This window comes from Dendrobates tinctorius, unplaced genomic scaffold (genome assembly GCF_039654945.1).
Source record: "Dendrobates tinctorius isolate UK_male_01 unplaced genomic scaffold, ASM3965494v1 ptg000201l, whole genome shotgun sequence".
Lineage (NCBI taxonomy): Eukaryota > Metazoa > Chordata > Amphibia > Anura > Dendrobatidae > Dendrobates > Dendrobates tinctorius.
Genome location: NW_027361868.1, coordinates 9353868 through 9374727, shown reverse-complemented (window position 1 = coordinate 9374727; position 20860 = coordinate 9353868). Strand labels below are relative to the sequence as shown.

Sequence of the window (20860 nt, the reverse complement as noted above, 5' to 3'; positions counted from 1 at the left end):
GTGATTGAGACGCTGACCTCGCAGACCTTGAAGGTGGAAGCCTTGATGAGAAGGTCGTCCAGGTATGGAACGACTACAATGCCTCTGGAGTGTAGAACGTCCATGGTGGCTGCCATGATCTTAGTAAACGTTCTGGGAGCCGTGGCGAGTTCGAACAGGAGAGCCAAGAACTGGTAGTGGTCCTGGTTGATCGCGAACCTGAGAAATCTTTGATGGGCGGGAGCAATTGGTATATGCAGGTATGCGTCTTGTATATCTATGGAGGCAAGATATTCTCCCTGCTCCATGGACGCAATGATGGACCGAAGGGACTCCATGCGAAAATGACGAACCCGTACATATTTGTTGAGTTGTTTTAGGTCTAGTATGGGCCGGACGCTGCCTCCTTTCTTGGGGACTACGAATAGATTGGAGTAGAACCATCGGAAGCGTTCGGTCGCAGGAACCAGTACTACGACTCCTGCTTGAAGGAGAGAGGAGACCGTTTGGTGGAAGGCACGAACCTTGTCTGGCGGTTTTGGTGGAACAGAGAGAAAGAACCGGTTCGGTGGACTGGAAGTGAACTCTATCTTGTATCCGGAAGACACTATTTCCCGGACCCACCTGTCTTCTGTAATAGGCAGCCAGACTTGCTGAAAGAGTAAAAGTCGTCCGCCTACTGGTGGGGTGTCTTCCGGAGTTCGTGAGTCATGATGAGGCGAAATTCTGAGGTTTTCCTCTTTTGGGCTTCGCCTGGCCTGCTTTCGACTGCCAGGTCCTGTCCGGCCTCTGCGCCGCCCGTGGGTTGTCCCTGCGTGGAGAGCGGTTACGATTTTGTGCTGGGCGCGAGACGGATCAGCCCGAAGAATTCCGAAAGGATCGGAATCGAGTTTGGTTACACCGTTTAAACGTGTGTTTAGGTTTTAGTTGAGGGAGAGAGGTACTCTTACCCCCAGTGGCGTTGGATATCATTGTGCAAAACTTTTCACCGAAAAGCCGTCCACTGAGGTACGGGAGATGCGCGAGGGACTTCTTTGAGGCCGCATCCGCTTTCCATTCCCGCAGCCAGAGGATACGCCGAATTGTGATGGCGTTCGCTGCTATCCCTGCTACACCTCTTGCGGAGTCCAGGGCTGCATGAAGCATGTAATCTGCTACCACTGCTATTTGAACCGCTTGGTCCGACAGCTCAGGATTTGAAGCTTGGAGGCCAGCTTGCAATTTTTTGGCTCAAGCCAGAATGGCCTTGATCGCCCAAACTGAAGCGAACGCGGGGGCCAGGGAGGCCCCTGCCGCTTCGAAAACTGAACGGAGCCATGCGTTCTACCTGCCGGTCTGCTGCGTCCCTGAGGGTTGAGCTATCTGGCAGTGAGAGGAGGGTCTGTGCTGCTAGCCTAGAGACTGGGGGGTCCACTTCGGGTGGATCTGTCCACTGCTTGGTGTCCTTTTGTGGGAAGGGGTACCTAGCCTCCAAATATTTGCGATTGGTGAATTTCTTCTCAGGCTGCGAAAACTGCTTAGTAAGGATCGCCTGAAATTCCGGGTGGTTAGAGAAGACCTTAGGTGGTTTCAGAACACCTTCAAAGCAAATCTTGTGTTCTGGGGCTTCCGGGGTTGGATCGGAAATGTCCAGCACCCGATGGATGGAAGAGATTATGTCCTCAACCAGCGCTGTATTGCTAGGGGGACAAGGGACCAGAGACCTCTCCGTTTCGTTGTCTGAGTCGGAGTCACAGATGCCTTCCGAATCCTGCATATCGCTGAGGCGTTCCGTCAGAAATGGCCGCCGAGAGGATGAGGAGGGAGAAGGGGGCGGAGAGCTAAGAAAGAGCGCGCAGAGATGTGTAAAAACGCGCCCTTTCTGCCTCGATCCGCCCCTTCTATGACACTGTAGAGTGTCATATTTGTCATCCGGGGGGTGGCCGGGGGGCGGAGAGGAGGCGGCGACCTGAGCTAGGCTGAAGCCGCGGCCTAAATTAGATATCGATGCCCAGGAAGGGCTCCAGGCCGGCGCGGTAGTCCAGGAGGGGGTCGGATCTTAACCGGACCCCCCCGCATTTAAAGGCAGGCTAGCGGTCGGGCCACAATTGGAAGCGGGGCCCTGTGATGAGTCCCCCTGAGGCGCTATGTAGCTGGTGCTGCCGCAGAGACAGGGGCGCAGGGAGCCCTGTCTCTGTATGTGCCATGCCTGCCCGCACTCCCCCCCCGGCCCCGACAGGAGTCCGCAGCTGGGCTGGGGTCCCTGAATACAGTGAGCTGCAGATTACCAAGGTACAGACCCTACCTGAAGCGTCTCAACCTAATACCCCCAGAGGGGGATTAGGGAGGGTGCTGCTGTCACCATCAGGGGGCTTCTTCCTCACCTCGACCTCAACCCAAGACCAAAAGGAATTGGGGAAGGAGGGAGGTCTCCACTTCGAGCCAGCACCCGCAGGAATGGGGAAGGAGCGACATGGGGAACAGCCATCTCTACTTCAACCGGGCACCCCATAATAGGGGGCCGAGGAAGGAGCCATGCCGGGAGTCTCACAGGAGACCCGCTTTTCTTCATCTGTCATCCGGGAAAAAACGGAGTGAAAAAAAAAAAAAAAATCTTTAGGTGTGCCTCCTTGCGACACTAAGCAAAAACTGGGGCAGGCTGACGCCATCCAGGGGTGTATACTGCAGAGGAAGAGCCATAGTTAATCTTTTTCAGATTATGCATAGTGTCGCCTCCTAGTGGACAGCAGCATAACACCCATGGTTCTGTGTCCCCCAATGAGGTGACAGAGTAAGAGCCGAGTTAAAGAGTCACGTTTATACAGGGCAACTGAACATTTAGTAGGACAAACAGAAGATGGTTAACATTTTAATAGTATGCTACACTTCTCTTAATCAGCTACTGATCAGGGGAAACGAGAGCAGCTTTATATTTCTTACCTGCAAGAATCTGGATCCAAGATCAGAGCTTCGATGGTATGAGAGATTAAAAGGCAGCTCTGCTGTTGTCTGGTGAGGGCTCAGGATTAAGGTAAGTAAGTAGACTCTACAGATGACACGTATAGAGATGCTTAAGAAGGAAATATACTAAGTATTTATAAGGAGTTTTTTGATGCTACATGGACATCCAGGACATTCACAGCCGTATTACATCCAATGTGACTGATTATCAGAAAGTTTTCTGGAAAGGAAAGATAGTGACTTCTACCAACTATCAGGACTTGACGCCGTATAGAAGAAAAAATAATGAATTATATTGAATTTTGTGGATACATTTCTATGTTCCTGAGTGTAGCAGAATCAGCATCAAAAGAGGATTGATAGAGATCTCCATAGCGTGTGGCTAGATTCTTGAAGTCTTCCATAGATTGCTTCATCTGTGAAAAAAAAAAAAATACGATATGTCACCTACATGAACAGTCCAAGAAGAATAAGAAGTCACAGATTGTTGGATGAGAAACATAAAGGACATTGCTCTGCGTAGCAAATAAGGGTTCATTCACACTGTGTACAATGGAGGATTTTTGGATGCCTCCATTGGATGCCACAGTATAGGCGTGTAGTGGCACTCATAGGCTTCCATGTTAAAAAAAAAAAAAAAATAGACTTTTTTGTGGCATACGTCTGGATAGAATATTGCAGCAGACTGTGGATATTCATGCAGCTGACATGAAAGATATACAGACTTGCACCAGATTAGAGAAGGCCAAACTTACACTCCTTTGGCCTTTGTCATGTGAATGGAGGACTGTGGATACATTTGACTTATGCATTAGGAGCCTTTCGTGGTCAAGTTGGTAATGGACATTGTAAATTTTTTGCAAGGGACATTCCAGGCTAAAACGGATAAACCTATGCCGAGGTGGCTTTCAAAGCAGACCAAGTAAGATTCCTTATGTCATACAACTTCTCCATTAAGTTCCACACTCGGCACCATAGTCATTTAGTTTTCGATTTCCTGCAAGTCACTGTCAATATGTTCACAAGGGCTGATGAGAGCATAATTTTTCAAGTGAACTAACCAAAGAAAACATAAAACCAATCTTGAGTCACCTGGGTGGAGATACGTCCACAGCGCTGGAGGTCATTGCCGGAGGTCATGGCAATAGTGGCAGCAATGGCTGGTGGCGGGCTGGTCTTCAGGCTGTTACATGTGCAGATGAGTTGAGAGAAAGCTTGGAGAAGATCAATCCTCAGCTTCACAAACTCACACTGGAAGCTCAGTGGGTTCATAGGTGTGCTGGCTGCCTAAAGGAGAGAGTGAAAACGCATCAAGAGAGATAAAATATTTTTGTTGTTGTAGACTCTGAGCAACTCCTTCACCTAGCTGGCTGTGCCGAGACTTCTAATATAGATCTGACAGCACAACGCTCCTGGCTGATGTCTATCATCATCATCTGCTATCTCCGTTCTAATCCTCTCTCCACAAAGTGTTAATGTAGCAAATGAGGGAGATTATATACAGGCTGTGTAGTGAGAGAGGAGAACTCTTGCCAGAACTTGCAGGGGGACTGGGAACCTAAAGGTATCTTGGACACAGGCGGTGTAGAGAAGGGGAGGAGAGATCTCAGGGGGATTGTAAAAGGGAGAAGAGATTCCAAAAGCAGTGTTGGTGTATGAGAGCTAGTAAAGAAAAAAAAAAAGTGTCCTGGAAGCATAGACGTCACATCGCCTACGTATTACTGGGAACTGGGAAGGACACATGAGCGTTCTAAAACCGGAAGAAATAATGAAAAAAAATGTTAACTGAAGGTAACCAATAACATACAGCATTTCCATGTCGGAGGTGTCCATAGCCCTCCTCAAAAGTATTGGTCTGGAGCCTTTCACTTTTGCATCAGCAGACGAGAGGTGCTCATGACATGGAGTCTAAACATGTCTGGCAGAACGTGTGAATGTTCAGCAGTTTTTGCACATGAATCTTGGTAGCTATGTACAGATGCATCGTCATTGGTGCCACTCACTTCCCGATGCAGAATTGAAAAGAACTGGAAAACCCTTTTAAGTACAGCAGCATGGTGGCTCAGTTGTTAGAACTGTACAGTGAGCAGCATGGTGGCTCAGTTGTTAGAACTGTACAGTGAGCAGCATGGTGGCTCAGTGGTTAGCACTGTACAGTGGGCAGCATGGTGGCTCAGTGGTTAGCACTGTTGCTTTGCAGCACTGGGGTCCTGGATTCAAATCCCAAGGACAACATCTGCAAGGAGTTTGTATGTCCTCTCGTGTTTGCGTGGGTTTCCGCCCACACTCCAAAGACATAGTGATAGGGATAGATTGTGAGCCCCAATGAGGAGAGTGATGATAATGTATTTAAAGCGCTGCGGAATATGATAGTGTTATCTAAGTGAGTAAAAAAAATAAAGTACATTATAAAAAACATGGGTGGTGTAAAGTGTAAGTAAAGAGCAAGATTTGATGCCAATCGATTGCCTTCCTGCATAAGAAGGATTGTTCTACTGACCGTAAGAGAAGCGATTCCTTTGTGGTAGGATTTCAGAGAATCAGCAATGGCAGAAAGGGCCAAGCCAATGTCATCCTCCTGCAGATGGGTGAGGCATTGCTCTGCGAGAGAGAACTCCTTCAGGCTATTGAGCCAAAAGTAAAAATGTTCGGAAGCCACTTGCGTGAGAAGACTCTGGTACAGCTCCCGTGCCATGTCGTGGTTCCCCTGAGATACAGAAATACAGAACAATCTTTACCATCTGCCGTACCAGCCTTCAGGAGACTGTGATATCCACTGATCTTACCATACGGGAGGCTTGTCGGGCTATTCTATATACCGTCCAACCATTAGACACGTTCTCAAGTTGTTGCTTTATTACAGTCTTTACTTCAGGAGACAGAGCTTTTTGGCTCGCCACAAAAATAACGGTAGCAAGAGCAACCTAAAAAAAAATAAAATAAATAAAAAAACATGGTATAATTAGGCTAAAAATCTTCATTTCTGAAATTAAAATTAAATCAGTTGTCAGTCTTGGGATGGGATGTCAGGGATGGGGTCGTGCAATGCTAAAATTTTCGGTTGAATCCGACAGCATCATTTAAACAGTTAAAATATATCCTCTAACTCCCACATTGGTGTTAGTGTATAAAGTGTGGGACAAAGGAAAGGAAACTATGGGGATTAAGGGATTAACCAAATACACACCACTATGGAGTATATCCCAATTTGAGAGAATGTATCAAAGTTAAAGGGTTTTTCTGATTGCGAGCAAAAAGGGATCTGGTCGATAGAACAATTATTCACAAACTCCGTCCTTAAAAGTTTTCAGCGGCTCCAAGCAGAATTCAACTTATTGCATAACACTTTTTACCAATATTTACAAATCTGACATGCTCTCAGCTCAATTGGGTCTTATGGATCTTGGCATACAATTTCATCTCCTTCATAGAAAGAGTGTATGGAGTGAAATTGGTAACAGATCCCTGTATAAGTATATTGGGATGATTTGAAGATGGAGTGGATCCCGACATGCCCCGATTGATAGGCATCGCTCAAATCTTATTTCAAGAACGTAAAGTTCTTGCATTTCGTTGGTGACACGCACAGCCTCCATCTATGGAAGAACTACAAGGAGGGATAAATAATATAATCTGGCTCTAAAGAGGAGTCTATCAGAAATGTGACCATTCGCAAATTTAATAACATGAAGAGTCCTTGGTTGGATCCTCCATGACGGCCACCATGCTTTCCCATTCATTGTTATTCCACTTTTTTTCCTTCTTCTTCCCCGTCTATGAATTTTATACTGCATTATTCTAGAACTGCTCTGAAAATGAAATTGGTCGTCTCAGGGATGGTGGGTTTAGGGTGGGTTAGGTAAGTGAAGTTGAGACACTTTGTTTATGTTTGATACTATAGAATTAATATGTCATTTACGTTATTTGAAAGATAGAAAATTTGTATTTGGAGTTTTCCAATAAATTTGATTTGATTTAAAAAAGGTTAAACTAGAGCAATCGGAGCAAGCTCTGGTCGCTGCAGCTCGTTGTGTTGCAGGTTTCACCACTTCAATGTTATCCACGGTGAATCCTCGGCACAAATCACATATAAGATATGAGGATTTTGTTGTATAATCGCAGAGAGATCCATTCCGGCCTCTTGTGGTCTCTGTACTGGGTGTCGTAGACGATGGACGGGACTTACCAGCAGCTCCTGTTGTTTGTCTGTGGTCGATCTTCCAATGACTTTATACAGTTCCATCAGGTCGCCTAACATCCCATCTCCAAGCACAGGCAGCTGCATGGCCACAGAGGCCAGACAATGGCAGAGACAGATCCTGGCAGGGTCCTGAGCGCTGTGAAGCTGAGTCAGGAGCGATTCCACAACGGACTGGCTCAGATACGGGCGGCACTTTGCCAGCTTCACCATGCAGGACAGAGCCGTCTAAGGGAGCAGGAAGCACTAATAATGTGATATTGGCTATAAAAGACAATTCTATGCATATTCCTTCTAAGAGCAATGAATAGCCTCATAATACACCGTGCCAGTTTTATTGTCATGCCCGTACACCTTCCACAGCTATTCACACCTTTAAGGTTTGCTGGGCACCAACGCTGCCATCTTGATTGCTCAGGACCAGAAGAGATTCAAGGCCGAATACGGCATCCTTCTCCAGAGCCAAATGATCTGAAAGAAATTGTAAGTGAAGAACTGAGAGATTTGCAACCATAAGTTTAGAATATTCATAATCAACAGGACAAATAGATTGGGTCCCATTGCCAAGACCTGCTATCAAAAGTGAAGACGTGGCGTAGGACCTGCATGTATCGACATGTCCTTTCAATATGCCATTAATGTCCCATTCAGCTGGCAGCAATCAGTCACGCTGATTTTTCATTTTGCACATAAATTAAGGAGTTATTGGTTTGACCCATTAATTTATAAGCTGCGTTGGATGGTGCTCCAGAACACAGCGCCAACTGCAGGACATCCAAATCCTGTGCAAAAACACCTCCCCTGAACACAGCACCTATAATAATCAGCACTGTGTGCTCCCAAATGCTGAAGCACAGTTTCTGCAATCAAAAAGTAGCAAGGAAACTCTGTGGCCCCCGAAACAGGGATACCCGATGCAGTCACGATCTGCGTCTTCTCTGCATGTCAGTGTATGCAGATAGCTGCTAACAGCTAACGGCCCATTAAGCTGACAGCGATTTCTGATCTGTAAATCCATGGTAATCAATAGATCACAACAAAAATCATCATCAATGATCAAACCAACACATTGATGATATTAACTCACCGCTATCCTGACACGAAGCAACAATATTGGTGAGGACAGTCACCCCGTGGGCTGCGATGCCGCGGTTATAGTGATAACTGCACTCCTGTGCCAACTTAATCAAGTCAGTATACCTGGCAGTACCAGCTATGGCACCTAAAAAAAGAAAAAAAAACAAAAAAAACAACCCAAAACATTAAAACGAGACAGAAAAGTATCGTAAACGCCAACTTCTGGAATAGGACCAAAACGAAGATTTGGGGCATTCACCATAAAAGCTCTTTCTCGGAGCCTTCATTGGGAGACACAGGAGACATAGGAGGCCGACAGTAGGCAAAAAAAGTTAGCTCTTCCTCAGGAGTGAACACTCACCGACTGGCCCGAGGCTGATCAGTTAGTGAAAAAAGTAGTAGGAGAAGCAACAGAAATCCAAAAACTTAGCTGAAACATCACAACCGTATACAAGGGCAGGTGCTGTATCCCCCAATGAAGGCTCAGAGAAAGTAATTTTACGTTGAGTACTCAAAATCTTTATTTCTCTTTCACTTTATTAGGGGACAATGTCCCTTATCCGGTAGGCTTCCAGAATGGCAGAACAGACCCAACGGGCAATGGCAAACCTGGAAGAAGGGAGGTCTCATAGAGGACCTTCAGGAATTATTAACAGAGAGTCCGCTCGTCTGAAGGGTGCCGTTCTGGAAAGGTAGAGATAAAGGGCTCACACCAGGTCCAGTTTGTTCAGTGACAGATCATGAGGATGACAGGGAAACGGACAAAATAGGGATTTTTGTGTACTCACCGTAAAATCCTTTTCTCCGAGCCATTCATTGGGGGACACAGAGACAGTGGGGGACACAGAGACAGTGGGGTGCTATGCTGCTTGCCACTATTTCTCCTACGCCTCATTGGGGGACACAGAGACAGTGGGATGTCCTAAAGCAGTCCCTGGGTGGGGAGCAGTCATCTGCTAATACCCCATGTACCACTGAGTCAACACTGTGGTACTGCCGATTGCAGAATGCGTCTGCCGAGAGCTGCATCCGCAGAGGCCTGAGAATGAATTTGGTAATGTTTTGTAAAAGTATGCAGACAGGACCAAGTCGCAGCCTTGCAGACCTGTTATGCAGAGGCCTGGTGCCGAATGGCCCAAGAGGCGCCCACTGAGCGGGTAGAGTGCGCCTTAATCCCCGCTGGGACAGGCGCGTTCCTGACATGGTAGGATTCCTGAATCGCCAAGCGAATCCAACTGGCTAGCGTTGCTTTTAACGCGGCTAGACCCTTCCTATGCCCCTCTGGAAGTATGAACAGGGCATCTGACTTGCGGAAGGGAGCCGCCCGCGATATGTACCGTCTCAGCGCCCTAACCACATCCAGGGTGTGGAGGGCCTTCTCAATGAGATGGACTGGCGGACAAAAGGAAGGCAAAACAATTTCCTCGCTGAGATGGAAAGAGGAGACGACCGTGGGCAGGAAGGACGGGGGCGTCCTGAGAACTACCTTGTCCTGATGAAAATTCAGGAACGGAGAACGGCAGGACAGGGCTGCCAATTCCGAAAATCGTCTGATTGACGTAATTGCCACTAGAAAATAGAATTAGACTTACCGGTAATTCGGTTTCTAGAAACCTTCCACGACAGCATAGGAGGATGTCTCCACGCCCTAATGGGGGACAGGAAGCACGAGAGGTTAAAAGGTCCCTCCCACCTCCCTCTCACTTATAACTGATTACCATAGCACCGGTTACCTTAGGATTCTCAGAATTTGTCCAAGAATGCAGGGAGGGAAATAGTGGTGTCGTGGAAGGTTTCTAGAAACCGAATTACCGGTAAGTCTAATTCTATTTTCTCTAGCAACCTTCCACGACAGCATAGGAGGCATAACAACCTATACTGCACTAGGGGGGGACAATGGCCTGAAGAACTTTTCGGCCAAAGACTAGATCTCTGTTGGACACAAGGTCTAATCTATAGTGTTTAGTAAAAGTATGTAAGGAGGACCAGGTTGCTGCCTTACAAATCTGCTCTGAAGATGCACCTGCCTTCTCAGCCCATGAAATAGAGGTAGATCGTGTTGAATGCGCTTTAATCCCTGCAGGGGGACTGATATTTTGCGCCAGGTATGCTTCAGAGATGAAAATACAATAAATATATGTGTATACCAATGGCGCTCCCTGAAGAAAGAATCTGTGAATTCCGCAACGCGTAGGTTTGCCATTGCTTTCTGGCCCCATCAGCGCCCCATAGGGCTTTCTTGCCTGTCACGTGATCTATCACGTGACTGTGACGTCACGCAAAGTCCTTCAGCTTTTTTGGACCTTGCAGGCCTGCTTTTGCAAGCGGCGGCTGGTACTCTTACAGCCTGCCGATATACACCTCCAGCTGCGCGCCAGTCACTGGCCGGGACGGCGGCATGCTAGGAGGTAGCACCCTTTAGCTCCAGTAAGTTTTTATATACCTGTGTCGGGGAGTATTATTGGGAAAGGACCTGGAAATCCACCCTGCATTCTGAAGACCTTTTTCCCTGCCTCGCCAGTTTTTAGCTTCAGTAAAGGTAATAGATTTCTTCATAAGATATCTTTATTTAACCAAGACACATTTAATTAGCGCAAGTTTCTATCAGGTTTATTTATTATTATGCTTCAGAGATAGCCTTTTTAATCCAATTGGCAATGGTGTTCTTTGCCACCTTCTTTCCTCTGTTTGGACCAGAGGTATGGATAAGTAGGTTGTGGTCAATTCTATATGGTTTGGTGTACTCCAAGTAGTGGAGAATTATATGTCTTACGTCCAGCGTGTAGAACAACTCCTCTTTGGGGTTTGCTGGGTTTTGACAAAATGAAGGAAGAGTTATATTCTGAGACCTATGAAAGTCAGACACAACCTTTGGTAGAAAAGATGGATCAAGGGAGAGAACTATGGAATTGTCTCTAACTGTTAGGTAGGGTTCCTTGATTGAGAGAGCCTGGAGCTCTCCAACTCGCCTTGCTGAGGTTATTGCTATAAGGAAGGCTAATTTGTAGGTGAGGAGCTGAGAAGTACAGGATGATAGAGGCTCAAAGGGTGATTGAGTGAGTCCCGTAAGCACCACATTCAAGTCCCATGGTTGAACGGAAATTAGATTTTTGGATGTAGCCTAGCGGCCGATGTCATGAATCTTCTTATCCACCTGTGGTTAGCCAAGTCACAGTCAAACATGGAGCTTAATGCCGATACTTGTACTTTTAGTGTGCTAGGTTTTAGACCTAGTTCCAGCCCCCTCTGTAAGAAATCCAGGATGCAGGAAATGTTAGGGTTGTCTGGGTCGGGCAGGTCTGGCAGACACCATGAGGAGAATCTCTTCCATATTTTATTATATATGGCAATGGTGACCGGCTTCCGAGATTTCTGGAGGGTTTAATTACCGCCTCCGATAGCCCCTTGGCTCTCAAGATCTGGGCTTCAGAAACCAGGCCACTAACTTCATTCCCCGGAGGTTTGGGTGATATAGAGGGCCCTGTAAGAGAAGGTTGTCTTCTATGGGCAGGATGAATGGCCCGTCTACCCGTAGTTCTGTAATTAGCGAATACCAGCTCCTCTTTGGCCACAGCGGAGCTACTAGAATGGTTGGGGTCTGATCCTCCCGGATTTTCCTCAGGGTTGCAGCAAGGATTGGAACTGGCGGGAAGGCATATGCCAGACGGAACCTCCACTTGTGGGCGAAGGCGTCCACTCCCAGGGATCTGTCCCTGGGGTTCAGGGACAAGTAGTCTCTCACCTGAACATTCTCTCCTGAGGCTAGGAGGTCCACCTCCGGGAGACCCCACCTGCTGACTAGTATTCAAAAGATTCTTCCATTCAGGGTCCATTCGATGGGCTGAATGCGTTTCCTGCTCAGGAAATCTGCCTGAAGATTGGCCGTACCTTTCAGGTGGACCGCTGTCAGGGAACGGAGGTGTCTTTTGGCCCAGCAAAATATTCGGCCTGAGAGGCCCTCCAGGTTGCTGGATCTTATACCGCCCTGATGCCTGAGATGTGCCACTGTTGTTACATTGTCCGAGCAGACTCTGATATGTTGATCTTGGACCAGGTGTCTTGATGCCCGGAGGGCTTCCTCCACTGCCTTCAGCTCCCTGAAGTTTGAGGATCTTGCACTCATTTTCTGGCTACGCCTGGAATGCTTGTCGAGACACTACAGCTCCCCAGCCTTTTTTGCTGGCGTCTGTCATAACTGTAACTAAGGGTATCTGGGACCAGTTGATTCCCCTGCACAGGTTTTTGCGGTCCATCCACCATGCTAGTGAAGCTTTCACTGTTCCTGGGGTCTGGACTCTTTTGTTCAGGCAGGTGTGTCCAGTTTCTTAAGAAATGGGATTGGAGCGTTCTGGAGTGGGCCTGAGCCCAGGGCACAGACTGGATGCAAGAGGTCATTAACCCTAGAATGGACATGGCTGACCTGAGGGTCGGGGACCTCTGTCCCCTGAAATCTGAGACTCTTGACATTATGGACCTCTGATGTTCCTCCGGGAGGAAGGACATTTGATTCTTTGAATCTAGTAGGATTCCTAAGAATTTTACCTCCTGAGAGGGTTGAATTTGTGATTTCTTTATATTTGGGATCCACCCAAATGATTGAAGAATGTCCAGAGTCTGGGCTACCTGGTCTTCCAGGGTCTGGTAGGAGGACCCTATTATCAGTAGGTCGTCCAGGTAAGGTACAATACATATACCTCGGCTTTCTGATGTAGGACACGGCTTCTGTCATAATTTTGGAAAAAAAACTAGAGGGGCAGAGGATATTCCGAAGGGAAGCACATTGTATTGAAAGTGCTTGACTCCCGGACCCTGACGAATCGCAAACCTCAGATACTTCCTGTTGGAAGGATGTATGGGGATATGGAAATAAGCATCCTTCAGATCTATGGTTGCCATGAAGTACGCCAGCCCTATCAGAGGAATGGCGGTCTTTACTGACTCCATCTTGAATTTGCGGTACTCAATGTGTCGTTTGAGGCCTTTCAGAGGAAAGGAAAAACCGAGTAGGAGGGGGAGAAGAAAATGCTATCTTGTATCCGGAGGACACCAGCTCCCTGACCCACTTGTCGTGGACGACCGCGAGTCAGGTGTGGCTGAAGGAAAGTAGGCGACCGCCTACTTTGTCGGTGTCCGCCGGATACCGCAACAAGTCATTGGGTAGATCTATGAGATCTGGCTCCCCTAGATCCAGAAGCCCCAGGCCTGAGTTTCCAAGAGCGGTTAGGTCTGTATGAAACCTGGGAGCCTCTGTCTCCGCGCGGGGACCGACCTGATCCAGAAGAGAAGGTAGAGGAGGACCAACCGGAATTGTTGCGAAAAGATCGAAAGGGTGTCGGATGTTGGTTGTGAAACGGTCAAACAGCCTTTTGTTGAGGAAGGAATTGACTTTTTTCCCCGGTAGCATCAGAAATGAGCTGGTCCAGTTTCTCTCCAAAAAGATGACCCGTTTGAAAGGGGAGAGAAGTCAACGATCTTTTAGATGTGGCATCCGCCCGCCAGTTGCGGAGCCATAGGGCTCTTCTAATGGAGATCGCATTAGCGGCAGTTTGAGCAGCGCAATTGGCGGCATCAAAAGAAGCGTCCGCTACAAAGTCCGCTGCGTGAATTATCTGCCTGGCGACAGTGGTTGACTCCGGAGGAAGATTGGTGCCCTGGAAGGAAGTAATCAAGACTTTTGCCCAAGCGGCCATTGCCTTAGTGACCCAAATTGCCGCGAAAGATGGAAAAAGCGGTGCTCCTGAAGCTTCAAAAACTGAACGGGCAAGGTAGTCAATTTGACGACCGGAGGGGTTTCTGACTTAGGAACCCTCAGAAACGGACAGTAGCGTTTTAGAAGCAAGACGCGATACAGGAGGGTCCACCGGAGGGGACTGTAACCAATCATTCATTAGGTCTGGATCAAAAGGGTATTTAGCCTGAGTAGACTTTTGCCCTGTGAACCGCTTATGTGGACGATCCCTATGTTTCTGGACAATTTCCTTAAACTCCGGATGGCTGGTAAATAACTTGCGCACACGCTTGGTTTTCTTAAATGAGATAGGGTGTGCTGGAGCGGGAACATTATCCTCATCCAACTTCAGAATCCTGTTGACTGATTCTATAAGAGAATCAAGCGACTCTTGATCAGTTGGGGGATTCAGAGGGGCTGACGTGTCAGATTCGAATTCAGAGTCGTGCTCACTGTGAACCTCAGGAGAGGGAGAGCGAGAGACAGGAGTCGTCGATGCTGAGGCATGAACGGGACTAGGGGACACGTCATGGGTCCGCTTTCTAGAGACCTGACCATCCCTTGAACGAGTACAGCCCCTGCTGGTGGATGGTTCCCGGCTAACGCCAGAGCCCTCCTCGGAAGGTAAGGATGCTTTCTGACTTAAAGATTCCTCTAGGAGGGAGAATATAGCCTGGGTCAGAGACTCCACTGACCGTGACAGGGACGCAGCCCACTCAGGGGTACTAAACGCAGGAGGCCCGTCAGCAGCGGCGGCGAGGGGCGTTTGAGCGCAGGCCGGGTCACAGTTCGTGCATAACGGATTAGTCTGTGCACTGGGGAAGGCAGACTTGCAAGTGGTACACACGGTAAAAAACCCAGTGTGCTTCTTAGCAGCCCATTTAGCCTCCTTAGATTGAGCCATAGCGCTCCTGAAAGGGTTAACGGTCTGCAGCTGCAGGGAATGTGCCGGGAAAGGGTTAAGCTTTAATCTGAGGGCAGATGCAGCTTTCCCACGGTCCTGTGCTGTGTCCCCCGGGAGGAAAGCGGTGGCCCTGTGGTGTCACCCGGTATCCGGCAGAGTGCACGCCTCACAGCTCGTGTCCAGAGCAGGCTGACGTAAAAGACATGGCCCCCTAGATTAGAATTGCACGTCTCGTAAGGAATGAGAGGCGCCAAGAGGAGGGGGCGGCGACGTTAGTGTGGGCGGTGCTGTTCAAATTGCAGCCTAGTAGGCCGGAAAAGCCGGGGACTAAACTATTGGCCTACCCGCGGTAGGCACCGGGGGCGGTGAAGGGGGCGGCGCTAGCATGGGCGGCACCCCCGAGATTAGAATTGGATACAAACTGGAAAACATTGTGGTTCAGCTTGCATGCCATCTGATCAACGTTGGGAGTGCCCCGATACGAGACAAATCTTGTTCAAAACCGAAGGATTCAGGGACCATACGCTGGCAGCGAGACCTCGGCTGAGAAACTCAGAGACCCGGGTGTCCACTCCTGGGATGTGTATAATACAGCCCAGCATGGTATAATACAGCCCAGCATGGTATAATACAGCCCAGCATGGTATAATACAGCCCAGCATGGTATATAGCTCCCCCCGAATGGTATAATACAGCCCAGCACGGTATAATACAGCCCAGCATGGTATATAGCTCCCCAGAATAGTATAATACAGCCCAGCATGGTATATAGCCCCCCAGAATGGTATAATACAGCCCAGCACGGTATAATACAGCCAAGCATGGTATATAGCCCCCCCAGCACGGTATGATACAGCCCAGCATGGTATATAGCCCCCCAGAATGGTGTAATACAGCCCAGCATGGTATAATACGGCCCAGCATGGTAAATAGCCCCCCCAGCACGGTATGATACAGCCCAGCATGGCATATAGCCCCCCAGAATGGTGTAATACAGCCCAGCATGGCATAATACGCCCCAGCATGGTATATAGCCCCCCCAGCACGGTATGATACAGCCCAGCATGGTATAATACAGCCCAGCATGGTATATAGCCCCCCCCCAGCACAGTATGATACAACCCAGCATGGTATAATACTGCCCAGCATGGTATATAGCCCCCCCAGAATGGTGTAATACAGCCCAGCATGGTATAATACGTCCCAGCATGGTATATAGCCCCCCCAGAATGGTGTAATACAGCCAAGCATAGTATATAGCCCCCCAGAAATGTGTAATACAGCCCAGCATGGTATAATACGGCCCAGCATGGTATATAGCCCCCCCAGCATGATATGATACAGCCCAGCATGGTATATAGCCCCCCAGAATGGTGTAATACAGCCCAGCATGGTATAATATGGCCCAGCATGGTATATAGCCCCCCCAGAATGGTATAATACAGCCCAGCACGGTATATAGCCCCCCCAGAATGGAATATAGCCCCCCAGCATGGTATGATACAGCCGAGCATGGTATACAGTCCCCCCAGCATGGTATGATACAGCCCAGCATGGTATATATTCCCCCCAGAGTGGCCCCACACTCCAGTACTCACACTGATTTAAAAAAAAAAAAAAAAAAAAACTCTCCTCACCTTCTCCTCGTGCCTGCGCTGCTGGCTGCTCCTGTCTCCTCCTGCTCTGTCTGGCACACAGTGAGAGCGCGATGATGTCATCGCGCCCCCGCTGTGTCAGAGGCAGAGCGGAGAATGATGAGAGAGAGCATCAGCTGACGCTCTCTCCTCCATCACTGCCTCCTTCAATGCAGCAGGAGTCGGCGCTGGGGGCAGGCGGGCCCCCCTGCCTCACAGGGGCCGCATAGCGGCTGTGTGATGTGCCGCTGGCTGGGGGACCCTGGAGGAGCGGGGGCCCTAGGCTGCTGCCTGGTCTGCCTGCCCCTAACGCCGGCCCTGCTTGGATGCCAAGTCCGAGGTCCATGCCTTCAGCCTTAAGATCCTGCGGATGGTGACTATGTTGCCTGCCACCAGGGCTGAGCAGGCGGCTGCGTTGAGGCAAGTCAACAGGAGATACTGATTTGGTCTGCTAGATTTGCCAATTTGGAAGCGGGAGCACCAAACAGAATAACCTGGTGGAGGAGGAGGATTAACAGCTAGAATCAGACCATCCACTATGTCCCATAGATTTGTTCTGAGTTCAGATCGGAATCCATAGCCACCAGAGGAGGGAGATTGGATCCTGCATGACGCTGAGGGGGACGGAGAACTAAACGATGATTTAGTGTGAGCACATTTTTGGAGCTCTTGCATAATCTACCCTGTTGGGTTTGGGAGACCGGAGGGTCCAGAATGCACAGGGAACCAGACAGGACCCCATGGCGCAGACAGGAATAGGCAGTCATTCTATGACTGAGTATAAGATCTGGGATACTTTTTTGAGTCAGCGACTGTGGCCCATTCAGGAGGGGAGGGATGTGCACTCTTGTTCAGGCAGTGGAGGCTCCTGGAAGGAAAGAATGGTTGGGGTGGGTGCAATCTGGGCAGGGAGATGAGGTCTGAGCAGAGGGAAACCTCTTTGTTACAGAAAAAACATGCAAAGTGCAGGACAATAGGAGGGTGTGAGCGAGACTCCCAGGAGTTAGGCATTGGGAAAGAGACATGTGCCAGAGGAAGTTATGCTGTGGTAATAGAGCAGCCTGTTGGGAGTTCATTTTCCCCTTCATTACTGAGGCCCGAGGAACTCCCTCTTCTGGTAAAGAAAGGTAGTGAGCCTGATTATCAAACATCTGAGGCTGATGATGATGACTGGCTGAGTGGAGTTACTGACTGGATATAAGGCTGCCGACGCCCTTCTGCCCTGCGGGTGATTTCTCTGTGGGATCCTTGGAGACCAGTCTGAATTCCTGCTCCTCTAAAGCTAAGTTTGCTGCTCGGCCTTTTGCTTTGGTGCTTTGACTTTGTTTTGCTTTGTTTTTCTGGATTTCTGCCATTCCCTGCTGGGGTGTGCTGAATTCATTTAGCTCTGTCTTCTGAAAATACCTGAGTGCTGATTTAGTTTTTGAAGCCTAGCTGCTTCAGGGCCTTTTTCATATCAGCTTGTTGGCTTATGTCTTTTATAGGGTTTTGGCAGATTGCAGACAGCAGCCTTCCTGTCCTTTCCTATCTAGGTAGTTTTGGGCTCCGTCTTTGCTCAGTCTATCTTTCTGTCTGTGTTAGTATTTTCATCTTGCTTCACCGTCATTATATGTTGGGGACTGCCTATTGCTTTGGGGTCTGCTCTGGGGCAGTTTAGATTTCCCCTTTCTGTCTTTAGGCCTATGTAATTCTCCGGCTGTGATCGAGGGGTCTAGGGCATCGTAGGAACCCCCCACGGCTACTGCTAGTTGTGTTGATAGGTTCAGGGGTCTGCAATCTGATAGTTGCCAACTTCTCTGGTTTTCTGGACTTAGCTTGTATTTCTGCTTTTGCCTCCTACGGTGACTCATTTATAACAGAAATGAATTCAGCACACCCCAGCAGGGAATGGCAGAAATCCAGAAAAACAAAGCAAAACAAAGTCAAAGCACCAAAGCAAAAGGCCGAGCAGCAAACTTAGCTTTAGAGGAGCAGGAATTCAGACTGCTCTCCAAGGATCCCACAGAGAAATCACCCGCAGGGCAGAAGGGCGTCGGCAGCCTTATATCCAGTCAGTAACTCCACTCAGCCAGTCATCATCATCAGCCTCAGATGTTTGATAATCAGGCTCACTACCTTTCTTTACCAGAAGAGGGAGTTCCTCGGGCCTCAGTAATGAAGGGGAAAATGAACTCACAACAGCAGCCCCCTGGAGCTGTGGTTGAGTATGAGTCGGCAGCTAGAAGATGGAGCCGAGCAGAAGGAAGAAGTAGTGACGCCAGAAAACATGCGCAGAGTTCCTGCGTGCCAGAGTGCGAGGAGCACCCTGATAGGCTGAGGGAAGTGGGCGGAGGAGCGCGAAAGAAGCGGTGTGTGTGATTGGCCAGGCTACAGAGGGGTGGCCAAGCCACCGGAGAAGGCCCAGGCCAAAGAAGGGGGGCTTTTTTTTCTTTTTAAAAAGAGGCTGCTGGGGGCGTGGCCTGAGCGGCATGTGAGGAAGACGTGTGCCCGCTGAGCTCCCGCATATGCCTGCTTAATTCAGCCGTTCCGTCCCCACAGCACGGCTAATATAACCCCTGAAGGCTGCACCGGAGTCGGTAGACACCGCGGGGCACCGGAGATCGCTGCTTCACCCCAGGATATGGGGAAAAAAGGTCAGAGAAGGGTGGCAGGAGAGGCCGGAGCGGGGAGCCAAGATGGTGCCGCCGCCACAGCGTGCGCCTTAGAGGAGGCCGCAGAAGACAGCGCGGCTAGGAACAGGGCAGTGGCGGCCAGGCTGCGGCGCTTTGCCCGCGTGGCCGAGGCGGAGCGGGAGTCTCTTCAGGACTCTGATATGGACGAGGAGACTGTGGCAGAGGACATGAGCCCGGGAATTGGGGAGGAGGAGGAGGCTGCCCATGCCAGAGAGCAGGGGGGGAAGGGAGCTGAGCCTAGCTGGAGTGATCTGGTGGAAAGAAATAAACAGCACCTCACAGCCTTGCAACTACAAGTTCCAGACGAGCCCACCAACAAAGATGTAATGCTGGCAGTGGTGCACTGTGGGACTGCAATCTCACATGTCCTGACACAACTGGGCTTTCTGCAAGAGTCCATGCAGACTGTGCGACATGAACTGCACAGTGTTAGAGACAGAACAAGTCAGCTGGAAAAACGTATGGGTGCTGTGGAGAATTCTGCCTCTGACTCAGGACAGCATTGTACAGAGCTCAAGAAGGACATGGCAGCTGTCTGGGCTAAAACTGACGACCTTGAAAATAGATCCAGAAGGAATAATGTTCGTATTGTGGGCATGCCAGAGCGCTGTGAGGGAAAGAATCCTACTGCCTTCATTGAAACATGGCTTAAGGAAAAAGTAGGTGAGGACAATCTAACACACCTATACGCAGTGGAAAGAGCACACAGGGTCCCGACTCGGCCCCCCCTCCCCGGTCATCCACCAAGACCTGTGCTTGCTAAAATCCTCCATTACAGGGATAGAGACGTTATCCTTAGATACTCAAGAGAACACCCTGACCTTACAATAGAAGGATCCAGAGTCTCCTTTTACCCGGACTTTTCGCCGGAGGTTCAGAAGATGAGAGCGAAGTTCACAGACATAAAGAAGCGTCTGAGAGCCTGTGGCGTCAAGTACTCCATGTTTTTCCCGGCTAAACTGCGTATTGAGGCCTGGAATAAAATCCACTTTTTTCTGGACCCCAGGGAAGCCGTGGACTGGTTGGACCTTAACGAGCGACAGTTGAGGAAGGAGGGGAAGGAGCAGGAACGTGGCTGATGGTATCTTGGCTCGCTCAGTTATTATGGAGCCATGCGGTTGAAGTCTGTGGCCCTGAGGCAATGGACTGCCTAAGAAGTTATCTTTTTGTTTATTCTTATATTACTCTGTTATATGCTGTTTTTTAAGAATTTGTGGTCCTTATGGGGCCTTGGTTTGAATACGGATAAGGGAAAATGTAAAGTGCTGTGGGGTTATATCCTGTCAAATGTGGGTAGTGAAAAGGAACTGAAGCGCCTGCTGAATGGGGTGGAAGGGTTTGACAGTACCCTTGCCTATTGCACCCTTGGTTCAGCCCAAGGAACTGTTGGAGGGTGTTTTTTTGGGGGGAGGGGGGGGCATTAGGTTCAAAATGTCCCTTGGCATACTTGTACATTTCAATATTGGCTATGGTGCGGCTGGGGGGGAGATGGTAGGCAATATGCTATGGTACGATAATGGCTGATTTTAAGATACTTAGTTGGAATATCAGGGGGTTAAAGTCGCCGGTAAAACGACAGGCTCTCTTTCATAACGGACCAGAAGCCGGCGGTTGTTTGTTTGCAGGAGACACATCTCAAACAGGAGACGCTGGGAATCCTGGATAAGAGATGGGTACAGGCGGGCTTCCACTCTACTCATTCCCAATACTCTAGGGGGGTTAGTATAT

At 49.1% G+C, this 20860-nt stretch overlaps 1 protein-coding gene across 1 annotated transcript in view; it reads right to left on the bottom strand.

Moving 5' to 3' along the window:
- INTS7 (integrator complex subunit 7) overlaps positions 1–20860 on the bottom strand; it is a 60429-nt gene that overhangs the window by 13608 nt on the left and 25961 nt on the right. Inside the window, exons 9-16 of the mRNA XM_073553391.1 lie at positions 8205–8339; positions 7491–7588; positions 7106–7345; positions 5706–5843; positions 5420–5626; positions 4012–4206; positions 3232–3335; positions 2899–2967 (exon numbers count right to left, since the gene is read on the bottom strand). Coding sequence (XP_073409492.1) covers positions 2899–2967; positions 3232–3335; positions 4012–4206; positions 5420–5626; positions 5706–5843; positions 7106–7345; positions 7491–7588; positions 8205–8339 — 1186 coding nt within the window. The remainder of the gene's footprint in view (positions 1–2898; positions 2968–3231; positions 3336–4011; positions 4207–5419; positions 5627–5705; positions 5844–7105; positions 7346–7490; positions 7589–8204; positions 8340–20860) is intronic.